Genomic DNA, 15,555 nt, shown 5'->3' on the forward strand with positions numbered 1-15,555 from the left:
GTCCCGGGGCTGAGGGTTCGGGTGTTTCCGGTCCCGCCCGGGGCTGAGGGTTCGGGTGTTTCCGGTCCCGGGGCTGAGGGTTCGGGTGTTTCCGGTCCCGGGGCTGAGGGTTCGGGTGTTTCCGGTCCCGCCCGGGGCTGAGGGTTCGGGTGTTTCCGGTCCCGGGGCTGAGGGTTCGGGTGTTTCCGGTCCCGGGGCTGGGGGTTCGGGTGTTTCCGGTCCCGGGGCTGAGGGTTCGGGTGTTTCCGGTCCCGGGGCTGAGGGTTCGGGTGTTTCCGGTCCCGGGGCTGAGTGTTCGGGTGTTTCCGGTCCCGGGGCTGAGGGTTCGGGTGTTTCCGGTCCCGGGGCTGAGGGTTCGGGTGTTTCCGGTCCCGGGGCTGAGGGTTCGGGTGTTTCCGGTCCCGGGGCTGAGGGTTCGGGTGTTTCCGGTCCCGGGGCTGAGGGTTCGGGTGTTTCCGGTCCCGGGGCTGAGGGTTCGGGTGTTTCCGGTCCCGGGGCTGAGGGTTCGAGTGTTTCCGATGACGGAGGGGCTCAGAGGTCGGCTTTTTCCGGTGGGGAAGGTGCTGAGAGGTCGGCTATTTCCGGTGGGGGAGGGGCTCAGGCCTACGTCAATTTCCGGTTGGGGGGGTTGCTGAGTTTTCTCGATTTCCGGTAGGGGAGGAGCTGAGTCTTCGGCTATTTCCAGCAGGTGAGGGGCTGAAGGTTCCGTTGTTTCCTCTGACGCAGGGGCTGAGGTTCGGCTATTTCCGGTAGGGGGGGCGGCTGAGGTTTCCGCGATGTCAGGTCCGGGAGGGGCTGAGTGTTCGGCTATTTCCGGTGTGGGGGGCTGAATGTTGGGCTGTTTCCGGTGGAGGCGGGGCTGAGTGTTCCGCTATTTCCGGTGGGGGCGGGGCTGAGTGTTCGGCTCTTCCGGTGGGGGCGGGGCTGAGTGTTTCGCTTTTTCCGGTGGGGGCGGGGCTGAGTGTTCGGCTGTTTCCGGTCGGGGATTGGCTGGGGGTGCGGCCATGTCAGGTAGAGGAGGGGCTGAGTGTTCGGCTGTTTCCGGTGGGGGAGGGGTTGAGTGTTCGGCTGTTTCCGGTGGGGGCTGGGTTGGGGTCGGCCATGTCAGGTGGGGGCGGGGCTGAGCGCTCGGCTGTTTCCGGTGGGGGCGGGGCTGAGCGGTCGGCTGTTTCCTGTGGGTTCAGGTCTGGGGGGTCCGGCCACGTCAGGTAGGGGAGGGGCTGAGCGTTCGGCTGCTTCCGGTTCCGTTCGGGAGTTTCCGGAATGGGGCTTATTCCCAGCCGCCTCCAGGTAGCATTGTTCCCAACTCGGTAGGTGCAGATTCCGGGAGGGGGTGGCCATTGGAACCAGAGAGACACTGGATCCAGTGTAGAGGGAGCATTACTCTGTATCTAACCCCGTGCTGTACCTGTCCTGGAAGTGTTTGATGGGGACAGTGTAGAGGGAGCTTTACTCAGTATCTAACCCCGTGCTGTACCTGTCCTGGGAGTGTTTGATGGGGACAGTGTAGAGGGAGCTTTACTCAGTATCTAACCCAGTGCTGTACCTGTCCTGGGAGTGTTTGATAGGGTCAGTGTAGAGGGAGCTTTACTCTGTATCTAACCCCGTGCTGTACCTGTCCTGGGAGTGTTTGATGGGGACAGTGTAGAGGGAGCTTTACTCAGTATCTAACCCAGTGCTGTACCTGTCCTGGGAGTGTTTGATAGGGTCAGTGTAGAGGGAGCTTTACTCTGTATCCAACCCCGTGCTGTACCTGTCCTGGGAGTGTTTGATAGGGTCAGTGTAGAGGGAGCTTTACTCTGTATCTAACCCCGTGCTGTACCTGTCCTGGGAGTGTTGGATGGGGACAGTGCAGAGGGAACTTTACTCTGTATCTAACCCCGTGCTGTACCTGTCCTGGGAGTGTTTGATGGGGACAGTGTAGAGGGAGCTTTACTCTGTATCTAACCCCGTGCTGTACCTGTCCTGGGAGTGTTGGATGGGGACAGTGCAGAGGGAACTTTACTCTGTATCTAACTCCGTGCTGTACCTGTCCTGGGAGTGTTTGATAGGGTCAGTGTAGAGGGAGCTTTACTCTGTATCTAACCCCGTGCTGTACCTGTCCTGGGAGTGTTTGATAGGGTCAGTGTAGAGGGAGCTTTACTCTGTATCTAACCCCGTGCTGTACCTGTCCTGGGAGTGTTGGATGGGGACAGTGCAGAGGGAACTTTACTCTGTATCTAACTCCGTGCTGTACCTGTCCTGGGAGTGTTTGATAGGGTCAGTGTAGAGGGAGCTTTACTCTGTATCTAACCCCGTGCTGTACCTGTCCTGGGAGTGTTTGATAGGGTCAGTGTAGAGGGAGCTTTACTCTGTATCTAACCCCGTGCTGTACCTGTCCTGGGAGTGTTTGATAGGGTCAGTGTAGAGGGAGCTTTACTCTGTATCTAACCCCGTGCTGTACCTGTCCTGGGAGTGTTGGATGGGGACAGTGCAGAGGGAGCTTTACTCTGTATCTAACCCCGTGCTGTACCTGTCCTGGGAGTGTTTGATGGGGACAGTGTAGAGGGAGCTTTACTCTGTATCTAACCCCGTGCTGTACCTGTCCTGGGAGTGTTGGATGGGGACAGTGCAGAGGGAGCTTTACTCTGTGTCTAACCCCGTGCTGTACCTGTCCTGGGAGTGTTTGATGGGGACAGTGTAGAGGGAGCTTTGCTCTGTCTCTAACCCCGTGCTGTACCTGTCCTGGGAGTGTTTGATGGGGACAGTGTAGAGGGAGCTTTACTCTGTATCTAACCCCGTGCTGTACCTGTCCTGGGAGTGTTTGATGGGGACAGTGGAGAGGGAACTTTACTCTGTATCTAACTCCGTGCTGTACCTGTCCTGGGAGTGTTTGATAGGGTCAGTGTAGAGGGAGCTTTACTCTGTATCTAACCCCGTGCTGTACCTGTCCTGGGAGTGTTTGATAGGGTCAGTGTAGAGGGAGCTTTACTCTGTATCTAACCCCGTGCTGTACCTGTCCTGGGAGTGTTGGATGGGGACAGTGCAGAGGGAGCTTTACTCTGTGTCTAACCCCGTGCTGTACCTGTCCTGGGAGTGTTTGATGGGGACAGTGTAGAGCGAGCTTTACTCTGTATCTTACCCCATGCTGGACCTGTCCTGGGAGTGTTTGACGGGGACAGTGTAGGGGGAGCTTTAATCTGTATCTAACCCCGTGCTGTACCTGTCCTGGGAGTGTTTGATGGGGTCAGTGTAAAGGGAGCTTTACTCTGTATCTAACCCCGTGCTGTACCTGTCCTGGGAGTGTTGGATGGGGACAGTGCAGAGGGAGCTTTACTCTGTGTCTAACCCTGTGCTGTACCTGTCCTGGGAGTGTTTGATGGGGACAGTGTAGAGGGAGCTTTACTCTGTCTCTAACCCCGTGCTGTACCTGTCCTGGGAGTGTTTGATGGGGGCAGTGTAGAGGGAGATTTACTCTGTATCTAACCCCGTACTGTCCCTGTCCTGGGAGTGTTTGATGGGGACAGTGTAGAGGGAGCTTTACTCTGTATCTAACCCCGTGCTGTACCTGTCCTGGGAGTGTTTGATGGGGTCAGTGTAGAGGGAGCTTTACTCTGTATCTAACCCCGTGCTGTACCTGTCCTGGGAGTGTTTGATGGGGTCAGTGTAGAGCGAGCTTTACTCTGTATCTAACCCCGTGCTGTACCTGTCCTGGGAGTGTTTGATGGGGACAGTGCAGAGGGAGCTTTACTCTGTATCTAACCCCGTGCTGTACCTGTCCTGGGAGTGTTTGATAGGGTCAGTGTAGAGGGAGCTTTACTCTGTATCTAACCCCGTGCTGTACCTGTCCTGGGAGTGTTGGATGGGGACAGTGCAGAGGGAGCTTTACTCTGTGTCTAACCCCGTGCTGTTCCTGTCCTGGGAGTGTTTGATGGGGACAGTGTAGAGGGAGCATTACTCTGTATCTAACCCCGTGCTGTACCTGTCCTGGGAGTGTTTGATGGGGACAGTGTAGAGAGAGCTTTACTCTGTATCTAACCCCGTGCTGTACCTGTCCTGGGAGTGTTTGATGGGGACAGTGCAGAGGGAGCTTTACTCTGTATCTAACCCCGTGCTGTACCTGTCCGGGGAGTGTTTAATGGGGACAGTGTAGAGGGAGCTTTACTCTGTATCTAACCCCGTGCTGTACCTGCCCTGGGAGTGTTTGATGGGGACAGTGTAGAGGGAGATTTACTCTGTATCTAACCCCGTGCTGTACCTGTCCAGGGAGTGTTTGATGGGGACAGTGTAGAGGGAGCTTTACTCTGTATCTAACCCCGTGCTGTACCTGTCCAGGGAGTGTTTGATGTGGACAGTGTAGAGGGAGCTTTACTCTGTATCTAACCCCGTGCTGTACCTGCCCTGGGAGTGTTTGATGGGGACAGTGTAGAGGGAGATTTACTCTGTATCTAACCCCGTGCTGTACCTGTCCAGGGAGTGTTTGATGGGGACAGTGTAGAGGGAGCTTTACTCTGTATCTAACCCCGTGCTGTACCTGTCCGGGGAGTGTTTGATGGGGACAGTGTAGAGGGAGATTTACTCTGTATCTAACCCCGTGCTGTACCTGTCCAGGGAGTGTTTGATGTGGACAGTGTAGAGGGAGCTTTACTCTGTATCTAACCCCGTGCTGTACCTGCCCTGGGAGTGTTTGATGGGGACAGTGTAGAGGGAGATTTACTCTGTATCTAACCCCGTGCTGTACCTGTCCTGGGAGTGTTTGATGTGGACAGTGTAGAGGGAGCTTTACTCTGTATCTAACCCCGTGCTGTACCTGCCCTGGGAGTGTTTGATGGGGACAGTGTAGAGGGAGATTTACTCTGTATCTAACCCCGTGCTGTACCTGTCCAGGGAGTGTTTGATGTGGACAGTGTAGAGGGAGCTTTACTCTGTATCTAACTCCGTGCTGTACCTGTCCTGGGAGTGTTTGATGCGGACAGTGTAGAGGGAGCTTTACTCTGTATCTAACCCCGTGCTGTACCTGTCCAGGGAGTGTTTGATGTGGACAGTGTAGAGGGAGCTTTACTCTGTATCTAACCCCGTGCTGTACCTGTCCTGGGAGTGTTTGATGGGGACAGTGTAGAGGGAGCTTTACTCTGTATCGAACCCCGTGCTGTACCTGTCCTGGGAGTGTTTGATGGGGACAGTGTAGAGGGAACTTTACTCTGTATCTAACTCCGTGCTGTACCTGTCCGGGGAGTGTTTGATAGGGTCAGTGTAGAGGGAGCTTTACTCTGTATCTAACCCCGTGCTGTACCTGTCCTGGGAGTGTTTGATAGGGTCAGTGTAGAGGGAGCTTTACTCTGTATCTAACCCCGTGCTGTACCTGTCCTGGGAGTGTTGGATGGGGACAGTGCAGAGGGAGCTTTACTCTCTGTCTAACCCCGTGCTGTACCTGTCCTGGGAGTGTTTGATGGGGACAGTGTAGAGCGAGCTTTACTCTGTATCTTACCCCATGCTGGACCTGTCCTGGGAGTGTTTGACGGGGACAGTGTAGGGGGAGCTTTACTCTGTATCTAACCCCGTGCTGTACCTGTCCTGGGAGTGTTTGATGGGGTCAGTGTAGAGGGAGCTTTACTCTGTATCTAACCCCGTGCTGTACCTGTCCTGGGAGTGTTGGATGGGGACAGTGCAGAGGGAGCTTTACTCTGTGTCTAACCCCGTGCTGTACCTGTCCTGGGAGTGTTTGATGGGGACAGTGTAGAGGGAGCTTTACTCTGTATCTAACCCCGTGCTGTACCTGTCCTGGGAGTGTTTGATGGGGGCAGTGTAGAGGGAGATTTACTCTGTATCTAACCCCGTACTGTCCCTGTCCTGGGAGTGTTTGATGGGGACAGTGTAGAGGGAGCTTTACTCTGTATCTAACCCCGTGCTGTACCTGTCCTGGGAGTGTTTGATGGGGTCAGTGTAGAGGGAGCTTTACTCTGTATCTAACCCCGTGCTGTACCTGTCCTGGGAGTGTTTGATGGGGTCAGTGTAGAGGGAGCTTTACTCTGTATCTAACCCCGTGCTGTACCTGTCCTGGGAGTGTTTGATAGGGTCAGTGTAGAGGGAGCTTTACTCTATCTAACCCCGTGCTGTACCTGTCCTGGGAGTGTTTGATGGGGACAGTGTAGAGGGAACTTTACTCTGTATCTAACCCCGTGCTGTACCTGTCCTGGGAGTGTTTGATAGGGTCAGTGTAGAGGGAGCTTTACTCTGTATCTAACCCCGTGCTGTACCTGTCCTGGGAGTGTTTGATGGGGACAGTGCAGAGGGAGCTTTACTCTGTATCTAACCCCGTGCTGTACCAGTCCTGGGAGTGTTTGATGGGGACAGTGTAGAGGGAGCTTTACTCTGTATCTAACCCCGTGCTGTACCTGTCCTGGGAGTGTTTGATGGGGACAGTGTAGAGGGAGCTTTACTCTGTATATAACCTCGTGCTGTACCTGTCCTGGGAGTGTTTGATGCGGACAGTGTAGAGGGAGCTTTACTCTGTATCTAACCCCGTGCTGTACCTGCCCTGGGAGTGTTTGATGGGGACAGTGTAGAGGGAGCTTTACTCTGTATCTAACCCCGTGCTGTATCTGTCCTGGGAGTGTTTGATGGGGACAGTGTAGAGGGAGCTTTACTCTGTATCTAACCCCGTGCTGTACCTGCCCTGGGAGTGTTTGATGGGGACAGTGTAGAGGGAGCTTTACTCTGTATCTAACCCCGTGCTGGACCTGTCCAGGGAGTGTTTGATGTGGACAGTGTAGAGGGAGCTTTACTCTGTATCTAACCCCGTGCTGTACCTGTCCTGGGAGTGTTGAATGGGGACAGTGCAGAGGGAGCTTCACTCTGTGTCTAACCCCGTGCTGTACCTGTCCTGGGAGTGTTTGATGGGGACAGTGTAGAGGGAGCTTTCCTCTGTCTCTAACCCCGTGCTGTACCTGTCCTGGGAGTGTTTGATGGGGACAGTGTAGAGGGAGCTTTACTCTGTATCTAACCCCGTGCTGTACCTGTCCTGGGAGTGTTTGATGGGGACAGTGTAGAGGGAACTTTACTCTGTATCTAACTCCGTGCTGTACCTGTCCTGGGAGTGTTTGATAGGGTCAGTGTAGAGGGAGCTTTACTCTGTATCTAACCCCGTGCTGTACCTGTCCTGGGAGTGTTTGATAGGGTCAGTGTAGAGGGAGCTTTACTCTGTATCTAACCCCGTGCTGTACCTGTCCTGGGAGTGTTGGATGGGGACAGTGCAGAGGGAGCTTTACTCTGTGTCTAACCCCGTGCTGTACCTGTCCTGGGAGTGTTTGATGGGGACAGTGTAGAGCGAGCTTTACTCTGTATCTTACCCCATGCTGGACCTGTCCTGGGAGTGTTTGACGGGGACAGTGTAGGGGGAGCTTTACTCTGTATCTAACCCCGTGCTGTACCTGTCCTGGGAGTGTTTGATGGGGGCAGTGTAGAGGGAGATTTACTCTGTATCTAACCCCGTACTGTCCCTGTCCTGGGAGTGTTTGATGGGGACAGTGTAGAGGGAGCTTTACTCTGTATCTAACCCCGTGCTGTACCTGTCCTGGGAGTGTTTGATGGGGTCAGTGTAGAGGGAGCTTTACTCTGTATCTAACCCCGTGCTGTACCTGTCCTGGGAGTGTTTGATGGGGTCAGTGTAGAGCGAGCTTTACTCTGTATCTAACCCCGTGCTGTACCTGTCCTGGGAGTGTTTGATAGGGTCAGTGTAGAGGGAGCTTTACTCTATCTAACCCCGTGCTGTACCTGTCCTCGGAGTGTTTGATGGGGACAGTGTAGAGGGAACTTTACTCTGTATCTAACCCCGTGCTGTACCTGTCCTGGGAGTGTTTGATAGGGTCAGTGTAGAGGGAGCTTTACTCTGTATCTAACCCCGTGCTGTACCTGTCCTGGGAGTGTTTGATGGGGACAGTGCAGAGGGAGCTTTACTCTGTATCTAACCCCGTGCTGTACCTGTCCTGGGAGTGTTTGATAGGGTCAGTGTAGAGGGAGCTTTACTCTGTATCTAACCCCGTGCTGTACCTGTCCTGGGAGTGTTGGATGGGGACAGTGCAGAGGGAGCTTTACTCTGTGTCTAACCCCGTGCTGTTCCTGTCCTGGGAGTGTTTGATGGGGACAGTGTAGAGGGAGCATTACTCTGTATCTAACCCCGTGCTGTACCTGTCCTGGGAGTGTTTGATGGGGACAGTGTAGAGAGAGCTTTACTCTGTATCTAACCCCGTGCTGTACCTGTCCTGGGAGTGTTTGATGGGGACAGTGCAGAGGGAGCTTTACTCTGTATCTAACCCCGTGCTGTACCTGTCCGGGGAGTGTTTGATGGGGACAGTGTAGAGGGAGATTTACTCTGTATCTAACCCCGTGCTGTACCTGTCCTGGGAGTGTTTGATGGGGACAGTGTAGAGGGAGCTTTACTCTGTATCGAACCCCGTGCTGTACCTGTCCTGGGAGTGTTTGATGGGGACAGTGTAGAGGGAACTTTACTCTGTATCTAACTCCGTGCTGTACCTGTCCTGGGAGTGTTTGATAGGGTCAGTGTAGAGGGAGCTTTACTCTGTATCTAACCCCGTGCTGTACCTGTCCTGGGAGTGTTTGATAGGGTCAGTGTAGAGGGAGCTTTACTCTGTATCTAACCCCGTGCTGTACCTGTCCTGGGAGTGTTGGATGGGGACAGTGCAGAGGGAGCTTTACTCTCTGTCTAACCCCGTGCTGTACCTGTCCTGGGAGTGTTTGATGGGGACAGTGTAGAGCGAGCTTTACTCTGTATCTTACCCCATGCTGGACCTGTCCTGGGAGTGTTTGACGGGGACAGTGTAGGGGGAGCTTTACTCTGTATCTAACCCCGTGCTGTACCTGTCCTGGGAGTGTTTGATGGGGTCAGTGTAGAGGGAGCTTTACTCTGTATCTAACCCCGTGCTGTACCTGTCCTGGGAGTGTTGGATGGGGACAGTGCAGAGGGAGCTTTACTCTGTGTCTAACCCCGTGCTGTACCTGTCCTGGGAGTGTTTGATGGGGACAGTGTAGAGGGAGCTTTACTCTGTATCTAACCCCGTGCTGTACCTGTCCTGGGAGTGTTTGATGGGGGCAGTGTAGAGGGAGATTTACTCTGTATCTAACCCCGTACTGTCCCTGTCCTGGGAGTGTTTGATGGGGACAGTGTAGAGGGAGCTTTACTCTGTATCTAACCCCGTGCTGTACCTGTCCTGGGAGTGTTTGATGGGGTCAGTGTAGAGGGAGCTTTACTCTGTATCTAACCCCGTGCTGTACCTGTCCTGGGAGTGTTTGATGGGGTCAGTGTAGAGGGAGCTTTACTCTGTATCTAACCCCGTGCTGTACCTGTCCTGGGAGTGTTTGATAGGGTCAGTGTAGAGGGAGCTTTACTCTATCTAACCCCGTGCTGTACCTGTCCTGGGAGTGTTTGATGGGGACAGTGTAGAGGGAACTTTACTCTGTATCTAACCCCGTGCTGTACCTGTCCTGGGAGTGTTTGATAGGGTCAGTGTAGAGGGAGCTTTACTCTGTATCTAACCCCGTGCTGTACCTGTCCTGGGAGTGTTTGATGGGGACAGTGCAGAGGGACCTTTACTCTGTATCTAACCCCGTGCTGTACCAGTCCTGGGAGTGTTTGATGGGGACAGTGTAGAGGGAGCTTTACTCTGTATCTAACCCCGTGCTGTACCTGTCCTGGGAGTGTTTGATGGGGACAGTGTAGAGGGAGCTTTACTCTGTATATAACCTCGTGCTGTACCTGTCCTGGGAGTGTTTGATGCGGACAGTGTAGAGGGAGCTTTACTCTGTATCTAACCCCGTGCTGTACCTGCCCTGGGAGTGTTTGATGGGGACAGTGTAGAGGGAGCTTTACTCTGTATCTAACCCCGTGCTGTATCTGTCCTGGGAGTGTTTGATGGGGACAGTGTAGAGGGAGCTTTACTCTGTATCTAACCCCGTGCTGTACCTGCCCTGGGAGTGTTTGATGGGGACAGTGTAGAGGGAGCTTTACTCTGTATCTAACCCCGTGCTGGACCTGTCCAGGGAGTGTTTGATGTGGACAGTGTAGAGGGAGCTTTACTCTGTATCTAACCCCGTGCTGTACCTGTCCTGGGAGTGTTGAATGGGGACAGTGCAGAGGGAGCTTCACTCTGTGTCTAACCCCGTGCTGTACCTGTCCTGGGAGTGTTTGATGGGGACAGTGTAGAGGGAGCTTTCCTCTGTCTCTAACCCCGTGCTGTACCTGTCCTGGGAGTGTTTGATGGGGACAGTGTAGAGGGAGCTTTACTCTGTATCTAACCCCGTGCTGTACCTGTCCTGGGAGTGTTTGATGGGGACAGTGTAGAGGGAACTTTACTCTGTATCTAACTCCGTGCTGTACCTGTCCTGGGAGTGTTTGATAGGGTCAGTGTAGAGGGAGCTTTACTCTGTATCTAACCCCGTGCTGTACCTGTCCTGGGAGTGTTTGATAGGGTCAGTGTAGAGGGAGCTTTACTCTGTATCTAACCCCGTGCTGTACCTGTCCTGGGAGTGTTGGATGGGGACAGTGCAGAGGGAGCTTTACTCTGTGTCTAACCCCGTGCTGTACCTGTCCTGGGAGTGTTTGATGGGGACAGTGTAGAGCGAGCTTTACTCTGTATCTTACCCCATGCTGGACCTGTCCTGGGAGTGTTTGACGGGGACAGTGTAGGGGGAGCTTTACTCTGTATCTAACCCCGTGCTGTACCTGTCCTGGGAGTGTTTGATGGGGTCAGTGTAGAGGGAGCTTTACTCTGTATCTAACCCCGTGCTGTACCTGTCCTGGGAGTGTTGGATGGGGACAGTGCAGAGGGAGCTTTACTCTGTGTCTAACCCTGTGCTGTACCTGTCCTGGGAGTGTTTGATGGGGACAGTGTAGAGGGAGCTTTACTCTGTCTCTAACCCCGTGCTGTACCTGTCCTGGGAGTGTTTGATGGGGGCAGTGTAGAGGGAGATTTACTCTGTATCTAACCCCGTACTGTCCCTGTCCTGGGAGTGTTTGATGGGGACAGTGTAGAGGGAGCTTTACTCTGTATCTAACCCCGTGCTGTACCTGTCCTGGGAGTGTTTGATGGGGTCAGTGTAGAGGGAGCTTTACTCTGTATCTAACCCCGTGCTGTACCTGTCCTGGGAGTGTTTGATGGGGTCAGTGTAGAGCGAGCTTTACTCTGTATCTAACCCCGTGCTGTACCTGTCCTGGGAGTGTTTGATAGGGTCAGTGTAGAGGGAGCTTTACTCTATCTAACCCCGTGCTGTACCTGTCCTCGGAGTGTTTGATGGGGACAGTGTAGAGGGAACTTTACTCTGTATCTAACCCCGTGCTGTACCTGTCCTGGGAGTGTTTGATAGGGTCAGTGTAGAGGGAGCTTTACTCTGTATCTAACCCCGTGCTGTACCTGTCCTGGGAGTGTTTGATGGGGACAGTGCAGAGGGAGCTTTACTCTGTATCTAACCCCGTGCTGTACCTGTCCTGGGAGTGTTTGATAGGGTCAGTGTAGAGGGAGCTTTACTCTGTATCTAACCCCGTGCTGTACCTGTCCTGGGAGTGTTGGATGGGGACAGTGCAGAGGGAGCTTTACTCTGTGTCTAACCCCGTGCTGTTCCTGTCCTGGGAGTGTTTGATGGGGACAGTGTAGAGGGAGCATTACTCTGTATCTAACCCCGTGCTGTACCTGTCCTGGGAGTGTTTGATGGGGACAGTGTAGAGAGAGCTTTACTCTGTATCTAACCCCGTGCTGTACCTGTCCTGGGAGTGTTTGATGGGGACAGTGCAGAGGGAGCTTTACTCTGTATCTAACCCCGTGCTGTACCTGTCCGGGGAGTGTTTGATGGGGACAGTGTAGAGGGAGATTTACTCTGTATCTAACCCCGTGCTGTACCTGTCCAGGGAGTGTTTGATGTGGACAGTGTAGAGGGAGCTTTACTCTGTATCTAACCCCGTGCTGTACCTGCCCTGGGAGTGTTTGATGGGGACAGTGTAGAGGGAGATTTACTCTGTATCTAACCCCGTGCTGTACCTGTCCAGGGAGTGTTTGATGGGGACAGTGTAGAGGGAGCTTTACTCTGTATCTAACCCCGTGCTGTACCTGTCCGGGGAGTGTTTGATGGGGACAGTGTAGAGGGAGATTTACTCTGTATCTAACCCCGTGCTGTACCTGTCCAGGGAGTGTTTGATGTGGACAGTGTAGAGGGAGCTTTACTCTGTATCTAACCCCGTGCTGTACCTGCCCTGGGAGTGTTTGATGGGGACAGTGTAGAGGGAGATTTACTCTGTATCTAACCCCGTGCTGTACCTGTCCAGGGAGTGTTTGATGGGGACAGTGTAGAGGGAGCTTTACTCTGTATCTAACCCCGTGCTGTACCTGTCCGGGGAGTGTTTGATGGGGACAGTGTAGAGGGAGATTTACTCTGTATCTAACCCCGTGCTGTACCTGTCCAGGGAGTGTTTGATGTGGACAGTGTAGAGGGAGCTTTACTCTGTATCTAACCCCGTGCTGTACCTGCCCTGGGAGTGTTTGATGGGGACAGTGTAGAGGGAGATTTACTCTGTATTTAACCCCGTGCTGTACCTGTCCAGGGAGTGTTTGATGTGGACAGTGTAGAGGGAGCTTTACTCTGTATCTAACTCCGTGCTGTACCTGTCCTGGGAGTGTTTGATGCGGACAGTGTAGAGGGAGCTTTACTCTGTATCTAACCCCGTGCTGTACCTGTCCAGGGAGTGTTTGATGTGGACAGTGTAGAGGGAGCTTTACTCTGTATCTAACCCCGTGCTGTACCTGTCCTGGGAGTGTTTGATGGGGACAGTGTAGATGGAGCTTTACTCTGTATCTAACCCCGTGCTGTACCTGTCCTGAGAGTGTTTGATGGGGACAGTGTAGAGGGAGCTTTACTCTGTATCTAACCCCGTGCTGTACCTGTCCAGGGAGTGTTTGATGTGGACAGTGTAGAGGGAGCTTTACTCTGTATCTAACCCCGTGCTGTACCTGTCCTGGGAGTGTTTGATGGGGACAGTGTAGGGGGAGCTTTACTCTGTATCTAACCCCGTGCTGTACCTGTCCTGGGAGTGTTTGATGGGGACAGTGCAGAGGGAGCTTTACTCTGTATCTAACCCCGTGCTGTACCTGTCCTGGGAGTGTTTGATGGGGACAGTGTAGATGGAGCTTTACTCTGTATCTAACCCCGTGCTGTACCTGTCCTGAGAGTGTTTGATGGGGACAGTGTAGAGGGAGCTTTACTCTGTATCTAACCCCGTGCTGTACCTGTCCAGGGAGTGTTTGATGTGGACAGTGTAGAGGGAGCTTTACTCTGTATCTAACCCCGTGCTGTACCTGTCCTGGGAGTGTTTGATGGGGACAGTGTAGGGGGAGCTTTACTCTGTATCTAACCCCGTGCTGTACCTGTCCTGGGAGTGTTTGATGGGGACAGTGCAGAGGGAGCTTTACTCTGTATCTAACCCCGTGCTGTACCTGTCCTGGGAGTGTTTGATGGGGACAGTGTCGAGGGAGCATTACTCTGTATCTAACCCCGTGCTGTACCTGTCCTGGGAGTGTTTGATGGGGACAGTATAGATGGAGCTTTACTCTGTGTCTAACCCCGTGCTGTACCTGTCCTGGGAGTGTTAGATGGGGACAGTGTAGAGGGAGCTTTACTCTGTATCTAACCCCGTGCTGTACCTGTCCTGGGAGTGTTTGATGGGGTCAGTGTAGAGGGAGCTTTACTCTGTATCTAACCCCGTGCTGTACCTGTCCTGGGAGTGTTTGATGGGGACAGTGTAGAGAGAGCTTTACTCTGTATCTAACCCCGTGCTGTACCTGTCCTGGGAGTGTTTGATGGGGACAGTGCAGAGGGAGCTTTACTCTGTATCTAACCCCGTGCTGTACCTGTCCGGGGAGTGTTTGATGGGGACCGTGTAGAGGGAGATTTACTCTGTATCTAACCCCGTGCTGTACCTGTCCAGGGAGTGTTTGATGTGGACAGTGTAGAGGGAGCTTTACTCTGTATCTAACCCCGTGCTGTACCTGCCCTGGGAGTGTTTGATGGGGACAGTGTAGAGGGAGATTTACTCTGTATCTAACCCCGTGCTGTACCTGTCCAGGGAGTGTTTGATGGGGACAGTGTAGAGGGAGCTTTACTCTGTATCTAACCCCGTGCTGTACCTGTCCGGGGAGTGTTTGATGGGGACAGTGTAGAGGGAGATTTACTCTGTATCTAACCCCGTGCTGTACCTGTCCAGGGAGTGTTTGATGTGGACAGTGTAGAGGGAGCTTTACTCTGTATCTAACCCCGTGCTGTACCTGCCCTGGGAGTGTTTGATGGGGACAGTGTAGAGGGAGATTTACTCTGTATCTAACCCCGTGCTGTACCTGTCCAGGGAGTGTTTGATGGGGACAGTGTAGAGGGAGCTTTACTCTGTATCTAACCCCGTGCTGTACCTGTCCGGGGAGTGTTTGATGGGGACAGTGTAGAGGGAGATTTACTCTGTATCTAACCCCGTGCTGTACCTGTCCAGGGAGTGTTTGATGTGGACAGTGTAGAGGGAGCTTTACTCTGTATCTAACCCCGTGCTGTACCTGCCCTGGGAGTGTTTGATGGGGACAGTGTAGAGGGAGATTTACTCTGTATTTAACCCCGTGCTGTACCTGTCCAGGGAGTGTTTGATGTGGACAGTGTAGAGGGAGCTTTACTCTGTATCTAACCCCGTGCTGTACCTGTCCTGGGAGTGTTTGATGGGGACAGTGTAGGGGGAGCTTTACTCTGTATCTAACCCCGTGCTGTACCTGTCCTGGGAGTGTTTGATGGGGACAGTGCAGAGGGAGCTTTACTCTGTATCTAACCCCGTGCTGTACCTGTCCTGGGAGTGTTTGATGGGGACAGTGTCGAGGGAGCATTACTCTGTATCTAACCCCGTGCTGTACCTGTCCTGGGAGTGTTTGATGGGGACAGTATAGATGGAGCTTTACTCTGTGTCTAACCCCGTGCTGTACCTGTCCTGGGAGTGTTAGATGGGGACAGTGTAGAGGGAGCTTTACTCTGTATCTAACCCCGTGCTGTACCTGTCCTGGGAGTGTTTGATGGGGTCAGTGTAGAGGGAGCTTTACTCTGTATCTAACCCCGTGCTGTACCTGTCCGGGGAGTGTTTGATGGGGACAGTGTAGAGGGAGATTTACTCTGTATCTAACCCCGTGCTGTACCTGTCAAGGGAGTGTTTGATGTGGACAGTGTAGAGGGAGCTTTACTCTGTATCTAACCCCGTGCTGTACCTGCCCTGGGAGTGTTTGATGGGGACAGTGTAGAGGGAGATTTACTCTGTATCTAACCCCGTGCTGTACCTGTCCAGGGAGTGTTTGATGGGGACAGTGTAGAGGGAGCTTTACTCTGTTTCTAACCCCGTGCTGTACCTGTCCGGGGAGTGTTTGATGGGGACAGTGTAGAGGGAGATTTACTCTGTATCTAACCCCGTGCTGTACCTGTCCAGGGAGTGTTTGATGTGGACAGTGTAGAGGGAGCTTTACTCTGTATCTAACCCCGTGCTGTACCTGCCCTGGG

At 53.5% G+C, this 15,555-nt stretch overlaps 1 protein-coding gene across 5 annotated transcripts in view; it reads left to right on the forward strand.

The window, feature by feature from the left end:
* Nucleotides 1–587: 587 nt before the first annotated feature.
* rangrf (RAN guanine nucleotide release factor) overlaps nucleotides 588–15,555 on the forward strand; it is a 66,795-nt gene continuing 51,827 nt past the window's right edge. For 2 of the 5 annotated variants that reach the window (XM_072493526.1, XM_072493521.1), the window contains exon 1: nucleotides 1,154–1,310. Coding sequence is in view for 1 of the 5 variants with exons in the window: in XM_072493525.1 (XP_072349626.1) it covers nucleotides 1,264–1,310 (47 nt within the window). In the remaining 4 variants the exon portion in view is untranslated. Of the gene's footprint in view, nucleotides 689–1,153; nucleotides 1,311–15,555 lie in introns of those variants that run through there. The other 3 variants (XM_072493522.1, XM_072493525.1, XM_072493523.1) reach the window with 3 other exon arrangements.

The sequence above is a fragment of the Scyliorhinus torazame genome, chromosome 31, assembly GCF_047496885.1.
Source record: "Scyliorhinus torazame isolate Kashiwa2021f chromosome 31, sScyTor2.1, whole genome shotgun sequence".
In the NCBI taxonomy this organism is placed as follows: domain Eukaryota; kingdom Metazoa; phylum Chordata; class Chondrichthyes; order Carcharhiniformes; family Scyliorhinidae; genus Scyliorhinus; species Scyliorhinus torazame.